The sequence below is a fragment of the Lepidochelys kempii genome, chromosome 3 (assembly GCF_965140285.1).
Source record: "Lepidochelys kempii isolate rLepKem1 chromosome 3, rLepKem1.hap1, whole genome shotgun sequence".
NCBI lineage: Eukaryota > Metazoa > Chordata > Testudines > Cheloniidae > Lepidochelys > Lepidochelys kempii.
The window spans coordinates 101,077,265-101,093,270 of NC_136382.1; the positions used below are offsets into that span (position 1 = coordinate 101,077,265).

The 16,006-nt window shown below is 39.5% G+C and overlaps 1 protein-coding gene across 5 annotated transcripts in view; it reads left to right on the forward strand.

Moving 5' to 3' along the window:
* The window catches only part of AKAP7 (A-kinase anchoring protein 7), a 138,253-nt gene that overhangs the window by 6,097 nt on the left and 116,150 nt on the right, over window positions 1–16,006 (forward strand). For 3 of the 5 annotated variants that reach the window (XR_012158049.2, XM_073337320.2, XM_073337321.2), the window contains exons 2-5: window positions 917–972; window positions 3,240–3,270; window positions 5,392–5,544; window positions 6,361–6,500. Coding sequence is in view for 4 of the 5 variants with exons in the window: in XM_073337320.2 (XP_073193421.2) it covers window positions 917–972; window positions 3,240–3,270; window positions 5,392–5,544; window positions 6,361–6,500 (380 nt within the window). In the remaining variant the exon portion in view is untranslated. The remainder of the gene's footprint in view (window positions 1–916; window positions 973–3,239; window positions 3,271–5,391; window positions 5,545–6,360; window positions 6,501–16,006) is intronic. The other 2 variants (XM_073337323.2, XM_073337322.2) reach the window with 2 other exon arrangements.

Genomic DNA, 16,006 nt, shown 5'->3' on the forward strand with positions numbered 1-16,006 from the left:
CCCAACCCAAACTCCCAGAGCCTTAGGCAGGTGGGGGGTGGAGTTGTGGGGGGGCGGGTTCTGGGCAGCATGAGTGACACTGGCCTGCTTGGAGGATTTGAGGACTGGTACTGGCCCTAAGGTAAACTGAGTTTGAGACCCCTGCTTTAGTATAAAGTAAGACTAAAACATCTACTATCACAATGGAATCTAGTCCAAACATATTCTTAGTTTGTGAAGGATAGGGAGAAAAAAGGTCACATGCATACACCCAACCAGTTCCTAGAGCCAATAAAAATACGCCAGCCTCATAGATCGTCCTTAAGGGAATTCCTTTAGCTTTTGCTATTTCAAATTAAATACAATTATTGGTCTCAATTGTCTAAGAATTGCACATAACCTGTTATTTTTGTTAGCCCATCTCCCTCTTCAACACTCTGACCTGCTTGTTTGTTTCCTTCATTGGTTATGTCTTGTCCTTTAGGTTGTAATCTCCTTGAGGCAGGGATTATCATTTTGCATAGGTTTGGACCCCAGCTTGATTGGCCTCTGAACCTACCACTGTCTAAGTTAAATAATAAATAATAATAATAAATAGAATACTGTTCAAAGAGTGCTCACAGAAAAACTTTTGTATCTCTGCTTCTTAGTGTCCACTAAGTGAGCAGGCAACCCTCCTAAATACCTTATTTCGTTCAAAAGAGAGGAAGTTGGTGAGGTAGTCTTTTATTGGACAACCAGTGGTGAGGGGGACAAACTTTTATGCTTACCCAGGACTCTTCTTCAGGTCTTTTTAGTCATTTAATATCCAGTTGAGTAACTGGAACAGCTCCTGAGTAGCCTCAGTACTCAGATCACAGTTTACTTTGTGATTTTCCCCTCCCCCACTTTATGCTGAAGCCAATTAGTACTTAATCTGTTGTCTTGTCTTCCCTAGCACTAGGGATGTGGTATCCAAGAAACAGTCTACAGGGTCCTAACAACACAGATCAGGTTTGTTACACTACATTTGTCAAATCAGTGGTTGCTTTGCATGCCACAAGAACATAATGTGGATGTTTACTGCCAAATTTTCCCCTGGGGTTAGATTTGGAATATCTGCATTAGTTATCAGTGGAGCTTTGAAAATGTGCTTGTCTGTGGTAATGAGGTGTCCTGTGATAAACTGCAATTCTGACATAAGTTTATTTTCCAGTACACTAACACCATTGTAATGTAGAGTTTTACTAGGAGAATACTGCTGGATGCTTGCTTTTGTGCACAGTTGTTGAGAGATGCAAAAGGAGGTTTCAGCTTTACATTTTTTAGAAGATATAATTGGATATGTATAATGTCAGAATAAAATGAAAGAGTCTGAAGCAAACGTAGGAACAGATGACTTGTGGATAAATTTATGTTGCATAATTAGTAAGTTTAGAAAAAACATTTTGAATGAATCATTGGTTAGGCTGACCCTTTCATTATCATGTTGGCTTGATATCCTGCCACCTGTAGTTCACAAAGAAGCTTAGAAACTGAACTTAGCTCTCTTAAATGAAAATCAAAGTATACTGAGTGGAGACAAGTGAATTGTGATTTATGTTGGCTCCCTATCTACAGCTTTCAAAACTCTTAGTAGATGGAAATACTGTAATGATTGACAATTTGTAGGAAATTTTAAATTGTCCTGTTGCTTATTAATTATATTTGAATGACCTGTTAACTTCAGAGAGACTTGCCATAGCTCATGTATTTCATGTGACACTTATGCATTTTCAAAGTCTGTCACATGTTTCTGCACAAATAGGAAAATGTCAGACATTTCAGAAAGAAACCATTTCCCCACAGATTATTTAATAGAGGAAGGTGTATACAAGACACCATGGGTTCTAATTTTAGCACTTCTGCTGACTATTCTTAATACTTCTGTGCACTTCCCAATTTTTATTAACCCAGGCCTCTGACCTCTACCTCAGGTGAGGCAATCATTTACCCATTTTACAGATGAGAGAGGTTGGATAAGGCACTGTAGGCAATGCTAGTACAAACAGCCCCAAGTTTCACCCATCTTGCGATGCTGCCTTTCAGATATAATGGGCCAAATTATGCAGTGTCGATCTTTATCCTGCTTTAGCAACTAGACCAGAGAGTCTATTGCTATTGCTAGACCAGAGAGTCTATAGTCTATTGCTGCCCCACTGCTATATACAGTGATCTTTAACCCAAATGATAGAAGCTCAGGTTTTTAGAATTAGCAATCCCAGGTTTAGTCACTGCAAGTTACTCAAACAGGGGAGTCACTATGATGTCTTTAACCTATAGACCGTACTCTACTCATAGAGCCAGGAATAGAATCCTCATGCCCAACATACAGTTGCTAGTTCACAGTTATGTAACCCAGTTATTAAACAGTGTGTTTTCTCTCTCTCTGGGATGCTCGTCACAGAGGATAACAGCACATCTCATGTAGTCATTCCTGTAGCGAAAGTGGTAGACATCTATGGTGTCTGTCGGAGGGCTATGGATTCAGTTCTCGTTTATGACCCACGTAGGAAAAAATATAGGCAAGTTAGTGTGCAGATCCTAGAATAGATGAATATTTCATATTGCAAGTCACATTGAGGTGAAGTTGGATATTTGTTTTATTTTTAGTCTTTGTACTTTGGTTAAGGGGTGTTTTCCCTTTATGAACAGGGTAGGGGGCACATATTATGGCATTTTTTTTGAAGAAAACAGAGCAGTGTGTGGATGATGTTGGGTGTGTGTGTGCGTGCACAGAGAGAGGAAGATCCTGCCTGCAATATTGCTAACCATTTGTATTTGAAAATAATGAGTCTGACCCCTCAAGTCTTGAGATTGGCTATAAATCAGAACATTTTAAAAATATATATTTTGAGAATTCTTTTTATTTGCCCTCTTGTTTGAGCCATTAGGATAACCCTGGAAATTTGGTCCAGGTGTTTCTCAGCAACCTCTATAACAATGAAGGCTAGAGACTTGCTTGTTCAAAAAGGAAAGCTGAGTAAACTTACATTAGTTTATTACATTAGTAAGTTTAGAAAAAATATTTTGAATGAATCATTGGTTAGGCTGACCCTTTCATTATCGTGTTGACTTGATATCCTGCCACCTGTAGTTCACAAAGAAGCTTAGAAACTGAACTTAGCTCTCTTAAATGAAAATCAAAGTATATTGAGTGAAGATGTAACGTTAACCCTTATCAGGGGATTAGATGCCTCGTGACATTGTTAATGATCTTCAGAGTCTTTTTGTCCCTGTAGGTCACAAGTATGACTGCATCCAACTCAGCAGGTATTAAATACAGATTGTTCATGTCTAATAATGGATGTTTGGTGGCCTCTGTGAGTTGGGTTTAGTGAGTGTCAGTTCCAGCTCCTGCATCATAAAGTCATCACTACCATGCTTTGCACTAATTGGCAGACTCAGTATGGGCCTTGGAGACTGACTTAGCCCTCTTGTTTCTAGAAATCACCCCAGATCAGAGCTGAGCTATGGTGGTAGGGTAACCTTCCTTGTTGTTGCCCTATAGATGAGCAGGGCAGCAGACAGCGGAGGTATATGAGCACTAAACCCACTTTGTTTATAGCTAGGGTTTATGATTATATGCAAATGAATTAAAATATGCAACATATTTACTTAAATATTTTGCATAAAGTGTCTGGGAATTGCCCAAAACTTTGGCAGTTCTGTATTTCAAAGTAAAAAAAGTTTTCTTGAACATAAGTCACATCCTCACAAATATATTGAAATACAAACAAAACATAACTACTTTCCTGTGAGTGTGGAAAAAATAAAGTTACAGTTGTGACTAGTAAGGATACGCCACTATTACTGGGAACCTTTAACTGTTCTCTTCCTGAATGAGAGAAGAACCAACCAACCAACTGATCACTATTTCTCTTATATAAAAAAGGGGATTGCAAAGGTACATATCAGTTACTAAATATTAAGACTTACCCACCAATCAGCTTTTCATATTTGAGAAGAGTAATGAACCTTTTGTACAGCCTGATCATTTGGATTGGGTTACATACCAAGGCCCCAGTGCTGCAGATGCTCACTGTGCTTAACTTTACTGACAATAGTAGTCCCACTGAGTTCAAGAGAAACTCACAAGGGGGATAAGGAGGAATTTTTACCCAGTGGCTTAAAGTGGCAATCTGCCTCCCCTGAGTTATTTTTGGGTGAGGGGGTTGGATCAGTGGACTGAAGAAACACCCTTCAGTGAAATGGATGGTATTAGAGAGGTATCATGGGGTCCACTCACCGCTGGAGCACCCCCTCCTGGTTCCTTTGGGGATTAGATGATTCTAGGTTTGATGCCCCCTTCTGTTGGTTCCTCACCCCGTTGTCTTTTTCTTTCTCTGGGACTCAGGGTGGTCCTTCTTCATGACTCAGCCCTCCAAGGTATCAAAGTCCCTCCATACAAAAATGGCAGTATTCCCTTTTCTGCCCTGACTACACCACTCCTCCTGTGGCTGGTAGGGAAATCCAGGCCCACCCTATACTCCAGGTTCCAGTCCAGCATCTGTAACGACAATAGCCTGCTTTATTCCAGACTATGGTACTCTTGCCCTGGACTCCTTCCTACTTCTCAGCTCTACATTCTGACTTCCCCCCCTCTCTAGGTTTATCAGCCCAAACACACGCCTCCGAAGGAGCAGCTTGGTACTGTAACTCCCAAACATGTCTCCCCTCTCCCATGGAGTAATTGCAGACAATTTCCTGGCAGCCCCTTTCTGTTGGGATGGCCCAGTTCCCCCCAGCCGGACTTGATCAGCAGTTAGGTCTTAGCACACCCTGGCTTTCCTTTGGGTGCAGCCTATAGTTTAATTGGCCTAATTTACCCCTTCAGGCGTTGTGTGAGTTGGACACTCCATCACAGGAGGACATTGTCACCTCAGAATTCCACCTAATGGTGGCTCCACAGACGTTACTGCAATCTTAAAAGAGGGACCAGGATCAATGGAGAGATACTTAACCTGTTAACCATGACCAGCTCACATGTTTCTAAACATCATTGACTTTGTTAACACTAGGTACTAAGTAATGTTTAAAAACATGTTGATTTTTACAGAGATGTTAAACAACATGTTTTTGAGCATCGCTCATTTTGCCAGTCTAGATAAGCCTGTAGTGACCCCTTCTACATCTGTCTGCCTTTCCTTCGGACTGGACAAGATGATATGGAGCCAGCATATGTGGCTAAATGGACCGATACACTCCTTTACTCCAATGTAATGTAAGGTCAGGATTGAGGTCCAACTTTGATTAAGCACATTTACTGATATGTTGAAGCAGGAAAAAAATGGGAAAGAGCAATTTGGTCTTACTGATAGAGTAATACAGACTGTATATATAGTCTCAAATTAGAAATCTAAGACTAAATGTGTTATTTTAAATATATTCCAGATGGGCTGGAAAATGTGCAGGGGGAAAAAATCATTCCAAAGAAAAAGAAAAGAACAAAAAGAAGAAAAGGGTCACAAAGTCCTCCTGACTCCATGGATTGTTCAATGGCAGAAATGCCATTTGCCAGTACAGATATTAAAGATGAATTTGGCAGTAAGTATATTTAAAAAACAACAACACTGGTTTAAACATATGTAGATCAAACATTTAGGCTCTTATCTGATAGTTGGCCCATGCAGGGAACCGTGGCCAGTGGGAGCTTCGGGGGAGGTACCCGCAGGCAAGGGCAGCACATGGAGCCCTCTGTCCCCTCTCCCCCAGGGGCTGCAGGGACATAGTGCCAATTGCAGGCAGGGAGCCTGCCTTGGTCCCGATGTGTGCCATTGCCACCCCGGAGTCTCTCCAGGTAAGTGGCGCCAGGCCGGAGCCCGCACCCCAACCCCCTGTCCTGAGCCCTCTGCTGCATCCCGTATCCCTCCTGCACCCCGAACCCCTGCCCTCAGCCCCCTGCCACACCCTGCACTCCAACCCCCTGCCCTGAGCCCCCTCCCACACTCCACACCCCCTCCGGCACCCCAACCCCCTTCCCTGAGCCCCCTTGTACACCCCACACCATTCCTCCACCCCAACCCCTTGCCCTGAGCCCCTTCCTCCACACCGCACCCCCTACCCCACCCCGCACTCCCTCCTGTACTCCAACCCCCTGCCCCAGCCCTACATTCATGGCCCTGCATGCAATTTCCCCACCCAGATGTGGCCCTCGGGCCAAAAAGTTTGCCCACCCCTGCTATATTGGTATATTATTTTTGAAAACTTAGTAAGAATGAGGGCCTTTTAATGGGATGTAGTGCCTTTTACCTTTATGTTGCTGGCTCAAGACCAACTCACATTGGTGTAGTATTTCCTATTGTGTATGTTTTTTTATTAATCTGTAAATAAATGTTTTGCCTTCTCCCTCTCTTCCCCCAGTTACTAGTACATTTGAAATGTATTTTAAAAAGAGGAGAAAAAGAACTACTAGAAAGAGGGCTGAAGAAGATGATCAAACAAAGAAGAAAAAGCAATATCAGCCAAACTATTTCATCTCTCTTCCAATTACAAACCCAAAGGTGGTATTCTTTTCTATTATTCCCTTTTTCTATGGGCAAAATTACTTCAAACAGGAGTAAATAAGGCAAGCAATATTTACCCTAAAGGAGTAGTTTTCAAACTATTGGGCGTGCCTTCCATGGGAGGCGTAGGAATGTGTCAAGGGAGGTGTGAGCAGTATTCCTTTTAAAAAAAAAAATAAAAGAAGAAGAGAGCTCTGGCTGTCAGCACCGGTGGTTAGGGCTTATGGAGAAGGGCTGTGCACACCTGGGAGGCAGAGATAAAGGGGACAGCCAAAGTCCCCCTCTCCCCCCCGACTTGAACTGTCTTCCCCTACCCAATCCCTCACCTCTTCTCCCCTTCCCCACCCTTTGCTCATCAGGATGCAGCTTAGGCTCAGGCTCTTCTCTCCTCCCCACCCCCACAATCCATCACCTGGAGGCAGCGGAGCTCTGTCTGTCAGCCCTAGGGTGCAGCAGCAGCAGCGCAGAAATAAGGGTGGCAATGGGGTGCTAAGTCTTCTGTGAAAAGTGTTATTGACAAATATCACTTTTCACATTGCCACCCTTACTTCTTTGCTGCTGCTGGCATGGCACTGCCTTCAGAGCTGGGCACCCAGCAAACTCTTGTTGCTCTCTGCCCTGCCTTCAGAGCTGGATGGTGGTATGTGGACTTTGGGGTGGGAGAGCATAGCATAAACAACTACTGACACAAAGAAAGGGGGCCTGATCAAACAAGTTTGAGAAGCACTGGCCTAAAGTATAACCAGTTATTTTATATTATTCTTTAAGGAACAGTGTCAAATTAAGAATCACACTGTCTGAAACTTTTTTTTTACTAACCATTATTACAAATAGCAATGGATTACTCTAACTGAAAGATATTAGAGACCATTTTTTCTCTTGTTATCCAGTTGTTAGATTTGTGGATTTGACAGTAGTTTGTGTGTAAGTAGTTTTACTGTTTCCCTCTGTATACTCAGATTGTTTGTGAAAGTCATTCACCCAGCAACAGGGGAGAGGAACACTTTAAAAAATAGGAAAGTGTACATTATGAATCCACAAAAATGTAGGAGGACTGAGGACAGGTGTACATGAAACTACTTTAGCTCATTTTATGAGGTTGAGTAGATTTCATTTAGACTGTTTTCCTTTAATAACGTGGAATTTGTCCAATTTGCTGTATAATTCATGGTGAACAGATCACCTCAATCCAAAAACTGTAAACCTGTTATGTAAAGGACATATTTCAGGGTCATTATTGTCTAAAAAGAGGCATTTATAGGCATACTATGTGATTTTTGCATATACCTACTATCATCTCACTAATATTTCAGTTCTAGTAGCAATGCTCATTTTTGGTTCTGATTCTGCAACTGACTGCACAGATAGACCTCTGATCCATGCACAGCCTCACTAAAGTCATTGGTACTCCATCCTTGTGGAGCCAGGTGCAGGATCAGGGCCAATGTGTCAAATATCATTAGGGGACCAGAGCTACTTAAATAATTATTTTTATCCTGAAATTTGCTTTTAAAAATAATTACTTACTGTTTACTCTAGGTTAGGTGGAATATTAAAGTCTGATTTGCCCTGAGTAGAAAAGCAGCTCGCCCAATAGGGGTGTGTGTGTGATTTGATTTTTAATGTGGATAGGTTTCAGTTAAAAATAGACTGATACAGTGTGTCAGACAAACTCCAGCTACAATCTAGTGCCACCAATCCTGCAAACACTCATATATGCTTAAATTTATGTTTATGAGTATTCCCATTGATTTGGACTACTCGTGAGTAAAGTTGCATGCATGCATATGTGTTTGCAGGACTGGGACCTAAGAAATACTGGTTGGTTCTCTTCCTCCCCCAAAAGGGGTCATTCAGTGATTTCTTCCATCCAGAAGGCAGGGTGTTGTGATAACTGACCGTCTGAAGAAGAACTGGACAATTCTGTTACTGCTCAGAACTCCGGGACAAGCAATGATGGTTAAAGTTGAAAATCTAAATCCATCCAGTTCACATATATAGGTTGAGAGTCAGTTAGGCAGTTATTAGTTTCACGTCTCTAAGAAGCATGTTGATGCATGTTCTTAACTAAATTGAGAGATTGCTGGAGTTTCATGCAGTGCAAGCAGTTTCAAGACATACATTAGGATCTTTAAGAACATGTATCTCATGGTTGTTTAGAATGTTGTTGTAGCTGTGTTGGTCCCAGGATATTAGAGAGACAAAGTGGGTGAGATAGGGATAAAAGATATTACCTCACCCATCTGGTCTGTCTCATGGTTAGCATGCATTGTCTTAGTTAAGGTAGTAATAGCTGAGCACGATTCCTTCTCACTAGCTGACATATACACGGAGTTTTGCTAGATATGGCTGTTCTGAGTACCTGTTGTGGCTTCAGCAAGGAAAATAAGATACAGTGTTAGGTGTAAAACTCATACTGTCAAAACCAGTATTTGAATACAGTGTCTGAACTAGATTTTTAAAAATATTTGTTAGCAGACACCATCAGATGTTTTTGAGGGTCACCCAGAGAGTGGAATTGCATCTGTGCTATATACTCACACACCTCGGTATTGAGGAATTCTGAATAATGGCTGAAAATGAATTTAATAAAACCAAACTAGGTATGCAAGTTATGGTGAAATGTTCCACTCTTAGGTGTCAGTATGGAGGAAGATTGCAATGACTAATTATACAGACTCCAAGGCAGCCTTTACTAGATAATGAAGAAATGAGATCTCTTACACCATCTGAATTTGGAATCTTTCACTTCCTCATTTTTGCTCCCATTATATAACAGTTGCCAGGCTAGTGTAGTGGTTGAATAAATTGATACAGCATAACTGGAAGAAAAAAAAGTGCTCCTGTCATTGCTGATAGGATTTGAATAATTTTTGTTGTTAAAGCAGAAAGGACTAAACTCTGCAGCCATTTTCATGATGCCTAAAGTTGGTAATTCCTTTTTTTTGACTTAATTTGTCATTAACAATAATTGTGAGGATAGCAGCTGTGCTAAGTCTCAGAGCATTTGATATGGAGGTTATTATTTATTTACTTTGTCATTCTGAGCTTTTATGTTACAAAGTTCTGTTTAAAGAAAAGGAGTACTTGTGGCACCTTAGAGACTAACCAATTTATTTGAGCATGAGCTTTCGTGAGCTACAGCTCTGATGAAGTGAGCTGTAGCTCACGAAAGCTCATGCTCAAATAAATTGGTTAGTCTCTAAGGTGCCACAAGTACTCCTTTTCTTTTTGCGAATACAGACTAACACGGCTGTTCCTCTGAAAGTTCTGTTTGTAACTTTCTTAGATGTAGGGTTTGAACTGGAAGTGGGAGGTGCTGGTTGGATTTTATAATGGTAGTTTTATCCTGAATGGAAAAATTCCAACGAATACAAATGGGATCTTGTAAAGCTAGAGAGGAGCTTCTAACTAGTGTTGCCATTTCAGACGATGATGGACAAAGAGCTTCCTTTTGTGAGAATTTCATTTCACTACTTCTGAGGTGTTCTGGGCAATAGTACAAGTCTTTCTGAATTAAGATTTTACTTACATTTTTTAGCTTTACAGTGAAAAACACCCCTGTGATTCAGGAACAGTTTTGCAGTGGGGGATTTTTCAGGAAACATTTAGTGAGTTATCCTGCTTGTGACTGAGAGATTTCTCTTGCTGTTATTTTAATGGTGTTTTGAATCTTTGGAAGAAAAATATGATGCTCCATAAATTTTAACTTCATACTCTGTTAAATTTTACAGAAATAGTTACATGAAGAATAATAATAGTTTCCATCACTTTTGGTAAATCTGCTTGGATGAGGTTAAATTTCAACTGACATGCTATGTGTCTGAAGATGCTGTTTCTAGGTCCTCAAGATTATATTTTAATTAAATTGATTATACTTGATGTGTTACAACTCTAAAGGTAATCAGTTTTGTATTAACTTTTTAGCATTATTCTTGCATGCCAGAAAACCAAATTCTTGCATGTAAGAATAATGTTATTTGATAACTTCAATATATAATTCTAAATAGTTACGGTGAGGATGATCACGGGATCAGAACTAGACTCCTTTGAAACATTTATTTTTAACACTTTATTATCTGGAGAAGGAGGTACATACGAGTTGTTGAAATCTGCACTCAACAATTTATTTTACTGAATTAAAACTACCAAGGTTTGTGAAGAAGACTGGAAGGATCTAAATTAAATTAAATTGTCATCAAAATTGGCAGATGAAATTTCATGTAGAAAAGTGAAAGGTAATGTACAATAGGAAAAACAATTTAAACATTTCATATCTATTAATGGGTTCATCACTAGATATGAGAGATCTAAGAGGAGTCTTGTTTAGCTTAATTAAAATATCGGATATCTGTATCACACTGCTCAAAAGAGTTAATTTAGATACTTGGCTGTATTAAAACAGAAATAATAAACAAAACCTGAAAATGGAAGCCTGCAAATTGGTCGCACATCTGCACCTTGTTTGTTGCATTTAATTTTGGTTACCTGAATTCAAGAGGGACATGCTAGAGATGGACTTCTCCCAGAGGCTCACAAACATACTTCTGTATAACAATATTTTGCCTTTGGAATAGTATAGAGTATGCAGAACAGTGGTTCTCAACCTTTCCTGAGTATTGTACCCCTTCAGGAGTCTGATTGGTCTTGTGTACCCCCAAATTTTACCTCACTTAAAGATGACTCGCTTACAAAATCAGACATAAAAATACAAAAGTATCACAGCACACCATTATTGAACAGTTGCTTACTTTCTCATTTTTAACCATATAATTATAAAATAGATCATTTGGAATATAAATATTGTACTTACATTTCAGTGTATAATGTATAGAGCAGCTGGTACAGGAACCCACAAGGGGAGAGGCAACTCTCGATCTAGTCCTGAGTGGAGCGCAGGATCTGGTCCAAGAATTAACTATAACAGGACCACTTGGAAATAGTGACCATAATATAACAACATTTAACATTCCTGTGGTGGGAAGAACACCTCAACAGCCCAATAGTGTAGCATTTAATTTCAGAAAGGAGAACTATGCAAAAATGAGGTGAATTAAACAGAAATTAAAAGGTACAGTGACTAGAATGAAATCCCTGCAAGCTGCATGGACATTTTTCAAAGACACCATAATAGAGGCTCAACTTAAATGTATACCCCAAATCAAAAAACACAGTAGAAGAACTTAACAAGAGCCACCATGGCTTAACAACCATACAAAAGAAGCAGTGAGAGACAAAAAGGCATCTTTTAAAAAGTGGAAGTCAAATCCTAGTGAGGTAAATAGAAAGGAGCATAAATACTGTCAAATTAAATGTAAAAATGTAATAAGAAAAGCCAAAAAGGAGTTTGAAGAACAGCTAGCCAAAAACTCAAAAGGTAATAACAAAATGTTTTTTAAGTACATCAGAAGCAGGAAGCCTGCTAGACAACCAGTGGAGCCCCTGGATGATCAAGATACAAAAGGAGCACTTAAAGACGATAAAGTCATCGCAGAGAAACTGAACGAATTCTTTGCTTCAGTCTTCACGGCTGAGGATGTTAGCGAGATTCCCAAACCTGAGCGGTCTTTTGTAGGTGACAAATCTGAGGAATTGTCACAGATTGAAGTGTCACTAGAGGAGTTTTTGGAACTAATTGAGAAACTTAACAGTAACAAGTCACCAGGACCAGATGGCATTCACCCAAGAGTTCTGAAGGAACTCAAATGTGAAATTGCGGAACTATTAACTATGGTTTGTAACCTGTCCTTTAAATCAGCTACTGTACCCAATAACTGGAAGATAGCTGATGTAACACCAATATTTAAGAAGGGCTTTAGAGGTGATCCTGGCAATTACAGACCGGTAAGTCTAACATCAGTACTGGGCATATTAGTTGAAACAATAGTAAAGAATAAAATTGTCAGACACATAGAAGAACATAAATTGTTGTGCAAAAGTCAACATGGTTTCTGTAAAGGGAGATCATGTCTTACTAATCTATTAGAGTTTTGAGGGGGGTCAACAAACATGTGGACCATGTTTGGGGGATCCAGTGGACATAGTGTACTTAGATTTCCAGAAAGCCTTTGACAAGGTCCCTTACCAAAGGCTCTTGTGTAAATTAAGTTGTCATGGGATAAGAGGGAAGATCCTTTCATGGGTTGAGAACTGGTTAAAAGACAGGGAATAAAGGGTAGGAATAAATTTTCAGAATGGAGAGGGGTAACAAGTGGTGTTCCCCAAGGGTCAGTCCTAGTACCAATCCCATTCAACCTATTCATAAATGATCTGGAGAAAGGGGTAAACAATGAGGTGGCAAAGTTTGCAGATGATACTAAACTGCTCAAGATAGTTAAGACCAAAGCAGACTGTGAAGAACTTCAAAAAGATCTCACAAAACTAAATGATTAGGCAACAAAATGGCAAATGAAATTTAATGTAGATAAATGTAAAGTAATGCACATTGGAAAAAAATAACCCCAACTATACATACAATATGATGGAGGCCAATTTAGCTACAACTAATCAGGAGAAAGGTCTTGGAGTCATCGTGGATGGTTTGCCAAAGATGTCCACACAGTGTGTAGCAGCAGTCAAAAAAGCAAACGGGACGTTAGGAATCATTAAAAAAGGGATAGAGAATAAGATGGAGAATATCTTATTGCCCTTATATAAATCCATGGTACCCCCACATATTGAATACTGCATACAGATGTGGTCCCCTCATCTCAAAAAAGATATACTAGCATTAGAAAAGGTTCAGAAAAGGGCAACTAAAATGATTCGGGGTTTGGAACAGGTGCCATATGAGGAGAGATTAAAGAGGCTAGGACTTTTCAGCTTGGAAGAGAGGAGACTAAAGGGTTATATGATAGAGGTATATAAAATCATGAGTGGTGTGGAGAAAGTGAATAAGGAAAAGTTATTTACTTGTTCCCATAGTATAAGAACTAGGGGCCACCAAATGAAATGAATGGGTAGCAGGTTTAAAAGAAATAAAAGGAAGTTCTTCTTCACTCAGCACACAGTCAAACTGTGGAACTCCTTGCCTGAGGAGGTTGTGAAGGCCGGGACTATAACAGGGTTTAAAAGAGAACTGGATAAATTAATGGAGGTTAAGTCCATTAATGGCTATTAGCCAGGATGGGTAAGGAATGGTGTCCCTAGCCTCTGTTTGTCAGAGGGTGGAGATGGATGGCAGGAGAGAGATCACAGTATAAACAAGTCATTGTCCATATGAAATTTTAGTTTGGACTGACTTCACTAGTGTTTTTTATGTAGTCTGTTGTAACATTAGACAAATATCTAGATGAGTTGATATACCCCCTGGAAGATCTCGGAGTACCTCCAAAGATACAGGAAGCCCTGATTGAGAACCACTAGTGTAGAATGCTGACCCTCATAGCTGCTCTCTCTGTTCTTTCCCATTTCTGACTTTGAAACAGAGGGGCATCTCGATTCTTACTTCCCTGCTCATTCTCTGATGGTAAGGTTAGCTGTGGCTTGCCTCTGGACCCAGCTATGGTCTGCCATCTTTGAAATTGACCTTGTTCGCTAATAAACATCTGGGGTTTTGTTTGTTTGGAGCCAGGACAGTCTTGATAATAGCTTCCTAGTTGTGTAAGCATATATCTTCTGTATCCTGAAGGGCTTGTATTGTTATAACTGAGCTTGCATTTTTTTCTTTTGCTGTCTCTCAGGAAGGAACAAATTAAACTATTTTCTGTCTTGAAAATTTTCCTGGAAACTATAATCAGAAACTGAGTAAACTGGTAATTGAAAAACTCCATTTTTATACTTTGGACTTTTCCCCATTGGGATAATTGCACTTTTCTCCAGTTTATGACATTATGTATTATCTGTGCAGTAAATAAATTGCAATTATCTGGGATCATGTTCATCAACATTTTGTGTAACTGTGAAGCTACATATTTCATGTCTTTTGAGAATTCAGTGAAAGTGTCATTTATTTGGGGGAATGCAAGTGCCAAATTGTGACAGAGATAAAATACTAGTAGAATCTTACTGCAGTGTAATTTATGCTCAGACACTGCGAAAAAAAATTTCAGATGACATTAGACATCTTCCTTTACTAGGCATGCTATTTTTTCCCTTCTTTCTTTGCCATCACTCCCCTTCTGTTCTAATTTGTTACTTATTTATATGGTGCCACAGGAAGTACATGGCACGTAAAGACAAGGCTTTCATGTAGCAGAGATTGTCTAAGGCCCTGATCATGAACGGTGCTGAACGCTCACAACTCTCATTGTTTTCTTTGGGAGAGGGTGTTCAGCATCAATAAGGTTTTTAATATAAAGTGAAAGGCAAAGATTTGCATGTGAAGGGGTTTTTCTTTTTAAATCCAAAAGCAGACTCTTCTGTTATGAAAATTTGGCATGTGTGTGTAGTCCAGGAATTATCATGCTTCTGCTGAGGACAAGCTGGTACTGAGCCCTGACTCTGGGCTACTCAGCTGCACACACACACACACACGCACCCCCATTTTACACAACTTTAATTTATAGATTTCAAAGTCATTTTGAGGTCTTCTAAATTGGTTCTTTTAGGTGATTTGCACAAAGGTTCGCTTGGCTGTAGTGTTTGATAATGATAATCTGTTTATAATTCAAGAAATTACTCATTTTACCAAATACTCAAGATTATAGTAAATCAGCTATGTTTGATTTGATTTTCACTAATATTATATTTAGGCTTTGTAGCAATTTTTGTAATAACCATGATGATTGTATTTTCATATGCAGTAAAGACTGTTGGACAAAATTTATCATGCAACCATTTTTTTATGTGTAGTTCCTGATAGAAAGAAAAGTTGTTAATTTTTTTTTTAAAACAAGCAGATTGACAGTATTTTAACAACCGTATGCATCAATATTCTGTATAAAGCAACTCCTAAAAATATATTTGAAGAATGGGTACTATCTAGCTTTCTCCTCAAATAGAAAACTCAGGAGTTGTAACTCAAATGGCCCAGCACATTATTTACTGAATTCTCATCTGTGTGCTACACATAAGATCCTGGAAAAGCTGGCTGTAGTCCCTCATCCCCTACTGTATGATGAGGTTTATCATAGGCTGGTGGAGGAAGTTCTTGCAGAAGCCTCTAATTTAGGATATTGACAGCATAGCATGGGGGGAAAAAAGTGGAGCACCTTAAACCAATGGTTCTCAAGCAGGGGTACGTAGAAGTCTTCCAGGGAGGTACATCAACTCATCTAGATATTGGCCTAGTTTTACAACAGGCTATATAAAAAGCACTAGCAAAGTCAGTACAAACTAAAATTTCATACAATGACTTGTTTATACTGCTGTATATACTAAAAAGTAATTTATATTCCAATTTTTTAATTAATGGTAAAAATGAGAAAGTAGTTGTTCAGTAATAGTGTGCTGTGAGTGACACTTGTATTTTTACATCTGTTTTTGTAATCAAGTAGTTTTTAAGTGAGATGAAACTTGGGTATGCAAGACAAATCAGATACCCGCAAAGATTACAGTAGTCT